At 41.4% G+C, this 13,191-nt stretch overlaps 1 protein-coding gene across 2 annotated transcripts in view; it reads left to right on the top strand.

Moving 5' to 3' along the window:
• LRRC3B (leucine rich repeat containing 3B) overlaps nucleotides 1-11,870 on the top strand; it is a 56,325-nt gene extending 44,455 nt beyond the window's left edge. The window contains exons 1-2 of one of the 2 annotated variants that reach the window (XM_056857325.1): nucleotides 7,995-8,114; nucleotides 10,604-11,870. In XM_056857325.1, coding sequence (XP_056713303.1) covers nucleotides 10,770-11,546 — 777 coding nt within the window. In that variant the 5' untranslated portion in view covers nucleotides 7,995-8,114; nucleotides 10,604-10,769 and the 3' untranslated portion in view covers nucleotides 11,547-11,870. Of the gene's footprint in view, nucleotides 1-7,994; nucleotides 8,115-10,603 lie in introns of those variants that run through there. The other variant, XM_056857326.1, reaches the window with a different exon arrangement.
• The last annotated feature ends 1,321 nt before the right edge of the window (nucleotides 11,871-13,191 follow it).

Genomic DNA, 13,191 nt, shown 5'->3' with positions numbered 1-13,191 from the left:
TGAGAGCTGTAGGACTGAGCCTCCAGCAATTTCATCACTCCTAGATCTTCTCACAGGAGCATAATGAAATAATAGCCACAGTACAGTTGATGTTGTGGCAGGAAAGTAAACTGCTTCCCTCATCAGAGAACAGTGCTTAAAGGGAAGTTAAAAGGAAGTGAACGACTCTCATTTTGCATCATCCTACTGTTCTCTCTGATGTGCCACTGGTTGGTTCAATTACACATTGGAAAAGGACTTGGGGCTGAGCTGGACATAATATTTGTCACATGTAATCCACAGGAATTGGCTGCCATACACCAGCTGCTGGTCCTCATGGAGAACTTCTAAAGATCCTGCAGGGCCTTATTTCTGGTCAGGACCATGGTGCGGGGGAGGAGGGGCTTTTGCCTCCCCTCACAAAGTTTTCCTGACCTGAAATGGTGCAGGGGGTGTTATTTGCTCCAAGAGATGGCTGCATGTGGAGAACATGTGACAAATGTCACATCAAGTTCGGTCCTGTGGTACAATTCTACATAGTGAGTAGCAGGCAGAGTGCCTCCTGTAGAGAGCAATCCTAATCAGGTATACTCAGAAGAAAATCTCATTTAATGGGCTGTGTGTGTGTTAAGTGCCGTCAAGTAACTTCTGACTTATGGCATCCCTATGAATTAATGTCCTCCAAAACGTCCTATCGTTAACAGCCTTGGTCAGGTCTTGCAAACTGAGGGCCGTGGCTTTCTTGATTTGAGTCAATCCATCTGATGTCAACCTTGAGGCCAAAAATGCATTGCCGTTTTCTCCTCCAATTCTCCCACGAATGTAGTGAGTTTCCCTGGGCCACATGCATGGTCCTTGGCTGCCTGTGGGATCAACCCACCCACTTCCAGTACTTCCCTGGGTCTTTTAAGTCCTGCTTTGTGGTGATTTTTACTGAAGATTTGCTGCAGCCACGGGTGCATGCTGGTGTGTTCCAGCAGCTGGGTCAACTTCCCACCAGGCCAAGCCACTGCCTGGCCCCAGCAGCAGCACCTTTCCACCCCTGGACTCCTCTCTCTCCCCCTCCCCCTGCTCCCGCACCCTCCTCTGCCTCCCCCAAGCACCAGCCAGGTTTTCAGCTGAACTCCCTGCAGCCCCACCATCAGTTGTAGCAAAAGCCCAGCCTCCCTCCAGCACCAGCCGGGATTTCAGCTGACCTCCCAACAGCCTGCAGCCTACATTCCAGAGCCCCACTGTCAGAGTTGGAGCGGTGGTGGCAGCCCCTTTCGGCACCAACAATAAATACTTCCACAGCCACCACCTCCATCCGTTGGCATGGCTGGAAGTGTTTGTTGTTGGCGCCGGAAGGAGCTGCTGCTGTTCCAGCTCTGACGGTGGGGCTCCAGGATGCAGGCTGTTGGGAGATCAGCTGAAACCCCAGCTGGTGCTGGGGGGAGCTGGGCTTTGCTCCAATTCTGATGGTGGGGCTCTGGGATGCAGGCTACTGGGAGGTCAGCTGAAACCCCGGCTGGTGCTGGGGAAAGGAGGAGGAGGGTGTGGGAGCGGGGGGAGGGAGGGGGAGAGAGAGGGGTCCGGGGGTGGAAAGGTGCTGCTGCCGGGACTGGACAGTGGCTGTCCCCATGCATTCAATTTTTTGAACGCACAATAGAAAAGCATGAGACAGAACAGGGACAAACAAATTACAACCTAGCCATGTGTTAATGGCCCTTGTTTCTCATTGAAACAGGTCAGCAGCAGTTTAGATCTGCTTCCAGTGCTGGGACTAGCGCACTAGTCAAATGTTGCCAATTTACGGAACTCCAATTATCTGACCGTGGTTGAATATAGGCAGGCATCTCAAACCAGGAAGAACTGGCCTATTGATTCCATATCAAAGCAGATTGGACTGGATTCAGAGAAAGATTTCTGCTAAACATAAACAGAGGCCATTTTACCCTTCTGTTGCAGATCCTCAATTCATGCCTCCTTCCACCGAGGAGTAGCCTTTCAGGGGGAGCATTTCAGGAGACGGGGGAGGCGAGATGGTCCTGCTCCACTGACAGAAATCCCTTCTGTTCAGTAGAAATTGCCACTAGATCCATTACTTTGCTTTATTGCTGTTTCAATTTAATTTTGCACAAAAAAACCCTACAGTAGGTTAACTGTGGTATTCTAGAATAAAAGTCACAGTTCAGTGAATTATTCATATTTTTAGAATTACCTATTAAAAAGATAGATCTTCACAATTAAAAAAGACAATTTTATTGTTTCACAATTATAGCCAAATTATAATTTGATTTTATAAGTAGCATAAGTATCAAAAGTGTTAATGATTAAAGCATCTTTATTGCTGTTCTATTAAAGTTTAAAAAATAAATTGCACAGTATTTGACTGGTCAGTAGACCAGGTCTTTTTTGACTAATCAAATAGCTAAACCTGCCCAGCCTAATAGGACCATAAAGACCTAGGTAAGTCACAAGTGAAGAAAACCTTCAGTAGACTGATGAGCAAAACTAGAAATTAACTTTAGGTAATGCCAAATTGAGTGTTGGTGATTGGAGAATAGGTATCTCTCATCAGTAAAGTCCCATTTTTACGTGGTAGAAGGTCATATTTTCCAGGTGTGGGATCTCCCTCTTGGACAATGGAGGCTGCAATTCAGCATACTTACTGGGTGTTGAATAAGGTTGTATTCAGTAGAACTTATTGCTGAGTAAACATGCATAGCCTTGGGCTATAAATTCAGAATTCTCCAAAGCAAGCAGAAATTGTAAGCAGCCATGTTGGCCCTTAGAAAAAACAAAACAACAACCATCTTGTGTTATAGCGGTCTCGTAATTCCGTTCAGTTTCTGATTTATTTACATGACCAAAGCAAATGTAAAGTGATCAATAGAAGTGCTCAAAATTGCACTGCTTTTGACTTTGCTTTGTTCCTTCTTGAGGTAGGCATCTGTAAGCACAATAACATAGTCCATTTCATGTTCGGAAAAGCAGCAGGGTTTAGAACTGGGAATATATATGTAAAAGACACGTGTGGCTAAGAAATCCCTTTTTATGTCTTGGCGTGTGTCCACAGTATTCTTGAACAGTCAAAGTAAAAGTCCTTTGAATGAATGAATGAATGAATGAATGAATGAATGAATGAATGAATGAATGAATGAATTTATGGCAAAGGCCAGAATAAAATGACCAGATACAGCCTGTGAGAGATTAGGTCTCTCTTGTTTAAAAATATCACAATTTAAAAACAGTTAAAATCAATAATTTACCAGATAAAAATTAGCCAGTCCCAATGTTCACCTTTCCCGTATGACTCTTAATTGTAGCAGCGCAAAATTTGAGAGAGACAAAAAGAGTCCCTATTCCAAAGAAGAAGTTTCATTACCTTTTCCTTTAACTCCATTAAATTAATAAGTGGATGGATCAGCTTCCGTCGAATACCCTCGTAATAGCCACAGCCACATCTGAGGAGCACATGGTTTGTGTTTTCCAATTCTCCTGCACCTTTGCATGAAGCTTGCTGACAGTCTATACGTGCAGATTACTGAGGAAGCACTATAAGCAGATCTACTTAGAAGTAAATGCCATGTTATTCAGTGGGGCCTACTCGAAAATATATGTAAGAGTTTGGAAGAACTTAGTGGGTGACTGGCATCTCGTCCTAGTAGTACATTTATCACTGTCAGTTTTCTCAGAGTGCATCACCTTTTGAGCCATAAGCTGGTTGATGTGTATGTGTATTTTCTGGATGAAACCAAATACCATATTTTTCTGTGTATAAGACGCCCCCATGTATAAGACGACCCCTATTTTTTTAAACCCAAAATTAAGAAATGGGGGCGTGTACGGAAAAATACGGGAGGGGAAGAGAGCAGGGACCACCAGAAGGCTGGTTGCCGGCTGGCCAGGGTGACCGGGCTCTTCCCCACCCACTCTCTTCCCCACCTGTCAGCTGACGGGCAGGGAAGAGAGCAGGGACCACCAGAAGCTTGGTCGCCAGCCGGCCAGGGCGACCAGGCTCTTCCCCTCCCACTCTCTTCCCCACTTGTCAGCTGACGGGCAGGGAAGAGAGCAGGGACCACCAGTATTTACATATCATCAGTCCTAAACTGCACTGGCTTTTTCAAAACTTATTTTAAAAAGTACTATGTCAGACCCTGAAATAGAAAGGATTGTGTACTTTAAAATTAAATAAATGAATTTGGGGCATACATTCTCCTGGAGTCTCTATTTTGGTGTTTTTAACTAGGCCCTATGCAGCTTGTAGGTGTGTTATTGCTCCTTTTAGTTTCTTTCTAACTGGTAATTAGGGAACACATTCCACTTATCACTCCCTTTCTGAAATATCTTAATTTCTGAGGTTGTTTACTGTGCAGTTTGCTTCCTGTGAGAGTATTGGATTTAATTGCATCATGCTGATCATTACCAGATCAGTTCCTGTTACCATCTTTGCATAGTATTTGCCAAAGCAGGAATGGTCTCTTATGCATTCTATGACTTTCCGCCATCTTAGGCACAGCTTGGAAATCTGATAACTGCATACTTCAGAGGAGATACTTTGTCAAAAAATATAAGTGATTGGAAATATTTTACACTATTGTGTTTGCTGCTAATTTAGCCTTTCTCATTTTTGTAACATATTAGGATACTATACCACTGTAAAGAGACAGTGGCTAGCCATATTCCTATACGGTACTATTATATTTCTTTACTGACAGTGCAGTCATAAGCAGAGTTACACCCTTCTAAATCCACTGCGGTGAAACTTTGTTTAGGATTACACTCTAACAGCCCATTCCTGAAACAACGGCATGTGGAGTCGGGGAAGAGGCGCAGCGGCGCCTCTTCCTAAGCCTATTCGTGCACACTGGGGGAACAAAAAAAGCCGTTTCGCGGCTTTTTTTGTTTTCAACGGGGCTAAAAGCCCCATTGTAAACAGCGAGGCTGCGCCTGCTAAAAAACAGGCGTAGCACTGCCGTTCCCGGGGCCGGCGTACCGCAGCAAACTGGGATAGGAAGCCGCCTAACCGGTGGCTCCTCCCTCCGTCCCGCCCCAGAATGCCCCCCTGCGCTGGCGCAGCCTCTCTACGCCATGGCCTGCGCTGCGGAGAGGCCGCGCCGATTACACGCACTTACGCTGGCGGTGAGGTCCCGCCGCCTCCAAAGAACTTTCAGCCCAATTCTCAGGAATGGGCTGTTAATTAATTAGCATATGTCTGTAAGATATTCTGAGGGACTAGTTTGTTTCAAAATATCTTGACTCATATGAATCAACTGTTCCTATTATTAGCATGAACTGTTATTCCTATATAGTTTATATATTCCATTGATTGTTTTAATTTGTCATTTTCCATGATGCCATGTGACAAGGCAATTTAATCCTCTCTTGTAGTTGCATATATGCATTCTAGTAAGTATGATAGTTCTTAATTTCTTCCGGCCCTTATTTTCTCGCTTGTGATCTCTTTTGGCTAGGGAGTTGCTACATAATTAGTATTTTTTTCCCCTAAATGTAAAGTGTTATATGGGAGGGGAAGTGACACTTTTTAACGTAGCATCAAAATTCTGCAACCCAGAAACATAAATTAAACTAGTTAACAGAAGCAGAATAAATATATGCAAATAGGCAGATACTCTGCCTTAATCAAATGTGTTTTGTTTACAGGAATTTCCCTAGGCGGCAGCATAAGTAAAAGCCATTGCGAGATACTTACTGATTGATACCCAGGATAAATTCCTTGCCTGGATATATGACAATGGCCTTTTGGAATGCTATAATAATTTTCCATTCAGAGTACAAATGCCAAGTAGGAAGTGGCCCACAGAAGATGTTGCCATGGAAGACTTAAGCATCCTTTATGAAACTTCTTTCAGCATTCCTGGTCACAGGGATGGAGCCTACAGGCTGGCAATTGCACATTGGCAGGATGCAGGGCCAGTGCATTTATGCTCACTCCTGCTGTACATATGTTGATATCAATGTTCTACAAGTTATATACCCAAGTTAAAGGACACAGGGCTTTCAGCGTCGTCTGTAGAAGCCTTGTGTCCTTTAACTTGGGTGTATTTTGAAAAACAAAACAGTCACTTTTGTACTATAATGGCCTTATGAATCCCCCCTAAGACTAAGCAATCAGGACACGGGCTGCTTGTTATGTGTGTATCCTGGCTCTTTTCTTCAGAGAAGCATCTGACTGCTGAGCTATAAATTAGTAGAGAGAGATATAGTGTCTCGGATTCTTGATTAAATTTCATACTTCAGAATCCCAGGTGTTTGGTTACCAGATGCTGCAATGTTTGCTGCTGCTTGTTAAAAATATCGTATTCTTGTTCTTCTTTTTACATATGGTAAGTAAAATTGGTAAAGGTTTTGATGACTTTGTAGAAATCATGTTGGAAAAGCTTCTCAACAGGAATTAATTTGGGGCATATTGTTGGGATCCCAAACCGAGCATCTGGACGCTGGTTTGATAAGCTCACAAGAGCCGGGATCTAAGGAATCTTTTACGGAAAATATTGCCCATGTGGTGAAACAAGAGTTGTAGCATGAATCACAGGGATTTCAGGTCTCATTGGCAGATTTCTCTATAGAAGTGAACTTTGTAAAGTTGTTGAACTACAGGAATATATTGCCTCATTATAGGAAGGAAGGAAGGAAGGAAGGAAGGAAGGAAGGAAGGAAGGAAGGAAGGAAGGAAGGAAGGAAGGAAGGAAGGAAGGAAGGAAGGAAGGAAGGAAGGAAGGAAGGAAGGAAGAAAGAAAGAAAGAAAGAAAGAAAGAAAGAAAGAAAGAAAGAAAGAAAGAAAGAAAGAAAGAAAGAAATATTAGTTCCTCCAGTAACTAGATTGCTTTTTTAAATCTTTTTTCAAAAAAATTATCTCATATCAATTTCTTGTCAATGGCAGTCTTTCACTTAAATTCTCCTTTGCTCTGAGATATCTTACAGACCAAAAGATGGTTTCCACTTGGGGAGGGGCTCATGTGGTTTTCCCATTGGTGGTGTAGCTGCATATACAGAAACAATGGGGTTTCTGCATGGCAGGTTTCCCTGGCCCGGTCCCCCAGCAGTGGCTATACCCCCTCCTTTGAGCCACCAGGGCATTTGCCATTTTTTAAAAAATCTGCACTAGAGTATCATAATATAGATATACCATTGCTAACAATAGGTATATCAGCTTCTGTGAGCTTTAATTTTATTTTAAGAGAGTCTCTATCCCTTTCCATTGTGAAGATATGCTTTCACCCTTGTGTCTCTGCAAAAGAAGAGGCTAGAGACTTTCTTTAAAAAAGAATCATGAATCTATTACAATGATATATTGATATAATGACATTGTAGTGCGGCTTTTAAAAAAAATAAAAAGCCCCCAGTAGCAGGGGAGGAAGTGGCTGCTGCAAGAACAGGGTCAAGAAAAGTGGTTGCCATGTGGCTGGGAAAATCTGAATCTTCCAACTCACACAGCAGCCATCCAGGTTTTACTGCGATCTTCCCTAAAACTTTGAAGAAAAGCAGGTTTGAAAAAGATCAGAGAAAAGTCAGAGAAAGACTGGGAGGTGCACAAATATACCACAAAGCTGTTGGGAAGTAGGGGGAAAACCCCCACTTCCTGCAGTACTGAAATCTGGGGCAGGTGACCTGGGTGGAAATGGCCAAGAGCGATTAAAACCAGCTTTCAGTTTGTCCAAAGAAGTATTGATCCTGATGTCTTTTCTGTCATTTAAATAGTCCCTGTGAGGGTTTTTTTGTAAAATTCGAGCCTTTTTTTTTGTTTGTTAAATTAGAACTATTCTACCCTTGGTTATTAACAGTGCTGGATAAGATCTGTTGATTTTGTTTGGAGTTTGTTTGTTTGTTTGTTTGTTTTGGGCTGATTGCTGTGTTAAATTCCAGACTATGAAAGGGACAAGGGAGAGAGAGCAATAGTGATAACCTTAAACAGCCAGCTTTGCAACACCTTCTCAACCATCATTTTCTTTCTTTTTAAGACCTCTCACCCATAAGATATGAGATGACACCATGTGATTCATTCAGCAAGAGCTCTTTCTACCTCTTTGACAGCAAAAAGGAGCATCCTATGAGGAGATCAGCAGATAGGAGGCCTCCTGGCAACCTCCAAGGCTCCTCACCAACACATCAAAGCTGCGATAAGTTGACAGGTTCTTCAGTTTTTACTCCACACTTTGTCTCTGAATTTCCCTATACCCAATTATGCTTTCTTGGTTGTTTAGGTGATATACTTGCCAATTTGCATTACTTTGAATCTAGTGCCATATGCAGTTGTCACTATTTTTTATGTTGTTATCACACTTGTTTCCCCGTTCCTCCAAGGAGAACAAGGTGTCTTACTTGGAGATTCCTGTTGTATCCTTACTAGAAACCTGAGGGGCAGGTTAGGTTGAGAGATAGTGAATTTCCCAAAACGTATCAGTGAACTCCATGGCTGAATAGGGATATAGACCCAGACCTTTTCCATGCACTCAACATACTATTGATTTTCTTGGCAGTTGATCCACAAGCATTGGAATCAGTTTGGGCGCAGTTCTTCTGCACATCTCCCCTCCCTGTACATTTTCACAGATGTGAAGTCAGTTTGTTTTCTTCTTAAATAATGAGGATTTTCAAGGGAGGGTGCTTGTTGTCATCGGTGGCATCACAGCACCCCCTTATTTTTTTAAAAAAAAATGGCCATAAAAAGGCTGTTTTTCTAGTTGGAGGGATGTAAAAAGGCTGTTTTTTTCTTTTTAGTAAGAAGAAAATTGACATGGAATTCCATATTCACATCTATTTTAATACCTGCAAACTGTTAGTTCTTATATGCTACTGTACTTCATGGGTGAACTTTTGAATTGCATCCCATGTCAGTCCAAAAGTTTACCACTTTCTAACTTTCTAATAACTTTTGCTTTCTTGTAGTAAGTTTTTGTATTTTAATTTTTGTTGAAGGTTCTGTTTTCTACCATGTTTCAGCACTGAATGTAAACATTGTATGTAGCACATTCATTTTCCTTGGCATCGTGCTTCTTTTAATGTAGCTTGGATGAGAGAATTCAAAATTCAATTTTCTGCTTGGAACAAAATATACTCAGTGTTCTGTGTGTGTGTGTGTGGGGTGGGGTGGGTGACCCCTAATGGGGTTTTCAAGGCAAGAGACTAAAAGGTTTGCCATTGCCTTCCTCTGCATAACAACCCTGGTATTCTTGGTGGTCTCCCATCTAAGTACTAACTAGGGCTGCCCCTGCTTGGTTTCTGAGATGTGACAAGATCAGGCTACCCTGGGCCAACCAAGTCAGGACACTCAGTGTTATACCACTAAATAATACAGCACTCACACTTTGTAGGGTATTTTTCATTCCTGAAGTTATAAAACTGCCTCCAAAGATGAGGCTTTGTTCTTCCAGTTTTATAGACAGCCAAATTCTGTTTGAAATGCTTCAACTTGTCCAAGCAAAGTTCAGAAAATCTAAGGCTAAGCTGAGACTCTCCGATAAATCCCTGGTTTGTTATCCACTGTACTCTTGCCAGTTCTCAAGTAAGAGAACAGATGACATCGGAAATTCCCCAAAAGACACTGATATATACCAAAGTGTAGGTGATGCAAATTTCTCCATCATGGAATTTCACACATTATAGGAATTCAGTTAGTGGTAACTTCTCTTTATATTAAAATAAGGTTAATTTATATGTAAATACAATTAGGAAGGTGTGCAAATTTCTGAGCTTCTGAGCAATGAAAGAAATTGAATGTAAAGATGAATGGTCCTTCCATCATTACAAAACTGAACCATGGATTATAACAAAGAAGAAAAAGAACAAGATTGTTTTGCAGAATTAGCATTTCACAGACTGTCTTCTTGCTATGTTCAATGTAAATAGAAGAAAAGCTATTTGGATATTTAAATTTCTCATTAAATTATTTTAAAGACAGAAGTAAATTCAGTTCCTTTTGTGTTCCATGTAGTTAACTCTTTTCTTTTATTTAATATGATCTACGCAATAGGGTATTCTGATTTTTTAAAATGTATTTTTGCTTGGGAATTTAAAATGAAACATGTGTTATGAAATTTTATTTTCCAAGTGCCTGCTGCCAACATGTACAAAATCTAATTGCAGTATAAGTTGATAAAAAGTTCTAAAGCAAAAGGTAATTGGGGAGGAATTAAAGAATGAAGTCACATTTGCGCCATGAGAGCCAGTAATATTTGACTTCCAAATGAGCGTCTTCCTCCAGCACAAATGCTTCCACTGTTAAATAGTCTAATTTGGGTTTAAAGTTATACAGAATCCTTTGTTGCAAGGTCATTAACCACAAGAATGCTTGCCTAATTTGTTACTGCTGCTGGAGTATTACTGTAAATCTTATTAATGTTTTTGCTACTGTAAAAAGAAGAAAGTAATTAAGTTTTATTACATTTGTTTTAGAAAAGCAGTGTTAAAAAAGAAACTGTCTCACAAGAATTGTGATGTTAGAACTGTATTACATCTGTTCTCTTAAAAGTCATGCATATGACTCTTCTTTTGGTGCTAACTGGAAAGTACCAAGAAAATCTCACTGTACACTAATAAAACAATAGTCTTTTCTGTTGTTCTTTCCAGTTTTGCTGCATTTATGTGCATGTTTAATCTGACTTTTTTTTTCACTTTTCAGGAATGTGTTTTTAAAAAGAAAACTGGTCATGAGGAAGTCCACATATTAACGCATTCTCAGATGACACCACCGAAGAGAATGAGGTTGTGAATTTGTTGCCCGAGAACCTTTGCCACCACTGTCGGGTAAATGAGAAGCGGCCGTGTGATTATGCTGACATCCCAGCATGCATTTGGTAGACTTGTGGTTAACTCGTTCCCTCTCCATGTGTCTGCTCCTACAAAGCTTTGTACTCATGATACTGTGCTTTCATTCTGCCAGTATGTGTCCCAAAGGTTGCCTTTGTTCCCATTCTGGAGGTTTAAATGTCAGCTGCAGCAATGCAAACCTCAAGGAAATACCCAGAGATCTTCCTCCCGAAACAGTCTTACTTTATTTAGACTCCAATCAGATAACGTCCATCCCAAATGAAATTTTCAAGGACCTGCACCAACTGAAAGTCCTAAACTTATCCAAAAACATTATTGAATTTATAGACGAACACTCGTTCAAAGGAGTGGCAGAAACGTTGCAGATGCTGGACTTGTCAGACAACCGGATTAAAAGTGTGCACAAGAATGCTTTCAACAACTTAAAAGCTCGAGCCAGAATTGCAAACAATCCTTGGCACTGTGACTGCACTTTGCAGCAGGTCCTGAGGAGCATGGCCTCCAACCACGAAACAGCCAACAGCGTCATCTGTAAGACTTCAGACTTAGACGAACACACTGGGAGACCATTCCTTAATGCTGCTGATGCTGACCTCTGTAACCTTCCTAAAAAGACTACTGATTATGCCATGCTGGTCACCATGTTTGGCTGGTTCACCATGGTGATATCCTACGTCGTTTATTACGTGCGGCAAAATCAAGAGGATGCACGCAGGCACCTTGAGTACTTGAAATCCCTGCCAAGCAAACAAAAGAAACCCGAGGAAGCAGATGATATCAGCACTGTGGTATAGTGCCAGTAATTCAGTGACTGGCTTTGACAGAGAGTTTAGATGAGGGTAGCACGAACACCAGATGTTTACTTCTGACATTTGTTGTAAACGTGTAAGACTTTTTTTCCCAATTCAACTGAATTAACACAGCTGTCAAAACTTTCTAACAAAATATTTCTGGTTGGGGATGATTACAGTACACCTTTCTTGTTTCTTTGGTGGTATTCTAAACCAAGTAAACTAATATGTAAACATTAGTTTAGACCCATTCCACTCTTTAATAATGAAATTTATTTTTTTAGTTTAAAAAAAACCAAATAAAAGCTTAACTTTGAACCATGGAAATACAGACTAATTTATTGAACAGAAGCCTCCTGGTGAGTTAACACTATTTGTCTGTGTGTGTATGAAAGATACAGCACATTGGGCTATACTCAGGTAGTCTAGAAATATGGGGTTGGATGGATCCAGCCAGCTTTTTCACTCAGTCTTGTCCAATTCCCCTCTTATACTACAGCCCCCATCCCACATGTCTTTTGTACATGGATGTCCTATGACTCTCAGCTGAGACTTTTTGGCTGTCCTTTTTTAGAAGTAGAAAAGCTGGTTGGATCCAGCCCATGGCTCAGAATAAAGTGATTTATGCAGAAGTTATTCATGCTGCAAAATGCTAACATTCTAAGCTTATTTGTTTATGGAAAACAAGTTTTCAGCTCTTGTGAAGAAAATCTGAAAGAACACTGTAGGGGTCTTTCAGTAATGAGTATTGTGCCACGGTTATTAAGAAAAACACCTCACCTTCCCTCTTCCTGGTTCCCAGAGAGCCACCTGCTGAAGATCTTTTGTCCTGGTCCATGTAAGCTTAGGGAATCAGAGCTACGGTTGGCATTTCTCATTCTGGCATGGGTAGCGTGTACAAATTACATAATCTCTGCATCATTTCTAAAGGGCATTATTAATGTATTATTCAGAGCATACCCCTTCAAAATACTCTAAAGCCCCAGACTTTTCCTGGCTGCTATTTCAGTGTATTTTAAGGAGCACACATCAGATCATGTGTGAATGGTTCTTTTTACAACTAAAGTGATGCTTATGAATTGTGCATGTAAGTACCCTGCAACAGAGTATAAAGTGTCATGTATGAAGTAGCCCATATTTGAAATGTTATATCTGCATTAAGGTTTCTTCACTGTGTACTACAATGAATGCTTTTTCTGCAGAAGCTCCTTTAAAAACCATTGACCAAGCATGTATGGCACTCTAAAGGCCCCCAAATTCTACTAAATGGGGGAGGGTGTGTTTATGCCCTGCTCAGATTCTGTCTTGTTTCTAAACCCCATCTATGTCATATATCTTCTTTCACCACATTCTGGCTTTCAAATTCCATAGCCATATTTTCAAAGAGCCTAACATAACTATTACATAAAACTGGGCCTAAATACATCTGAGTGTAGAATTTTGGGGCACCTTGGTATAGGAGCCCCGTGGCGCAGAGTGGTAAGCTGCAGTACTGCAGTCCAAGCTCTGCTCACGACCTGAGTTCGATCCCGACGGAAGTTGGTTTCAGGTAGCTGGCTCAAGGTTGACTCAGCCTTCCATCCTTCCGAGGTCGGTAAAATGAGTACCCAGCCTGCTGGGGGTAAAGGGAAGATGACTGGGGAAGGCA

Source organism: Euleptes europaea, chromosome 11 (assembly GCF_029931775.1).
Source record: "Euleptes europaea isolate rEulEur1 chromosome 11, rEulEur1.hap1, whole genome shotgun sequence".
NCBI classification, from domain to species: domain Eukaryota; kingdom Metazoa; phylum Chordata; class Lepidosauria; order Squamata; family Sphaerodactylidae; genus Euleptes; species Euleptes europaea.
This window is presented reverse-complemented; position numbering and strand designations above follow the sequence as displayed.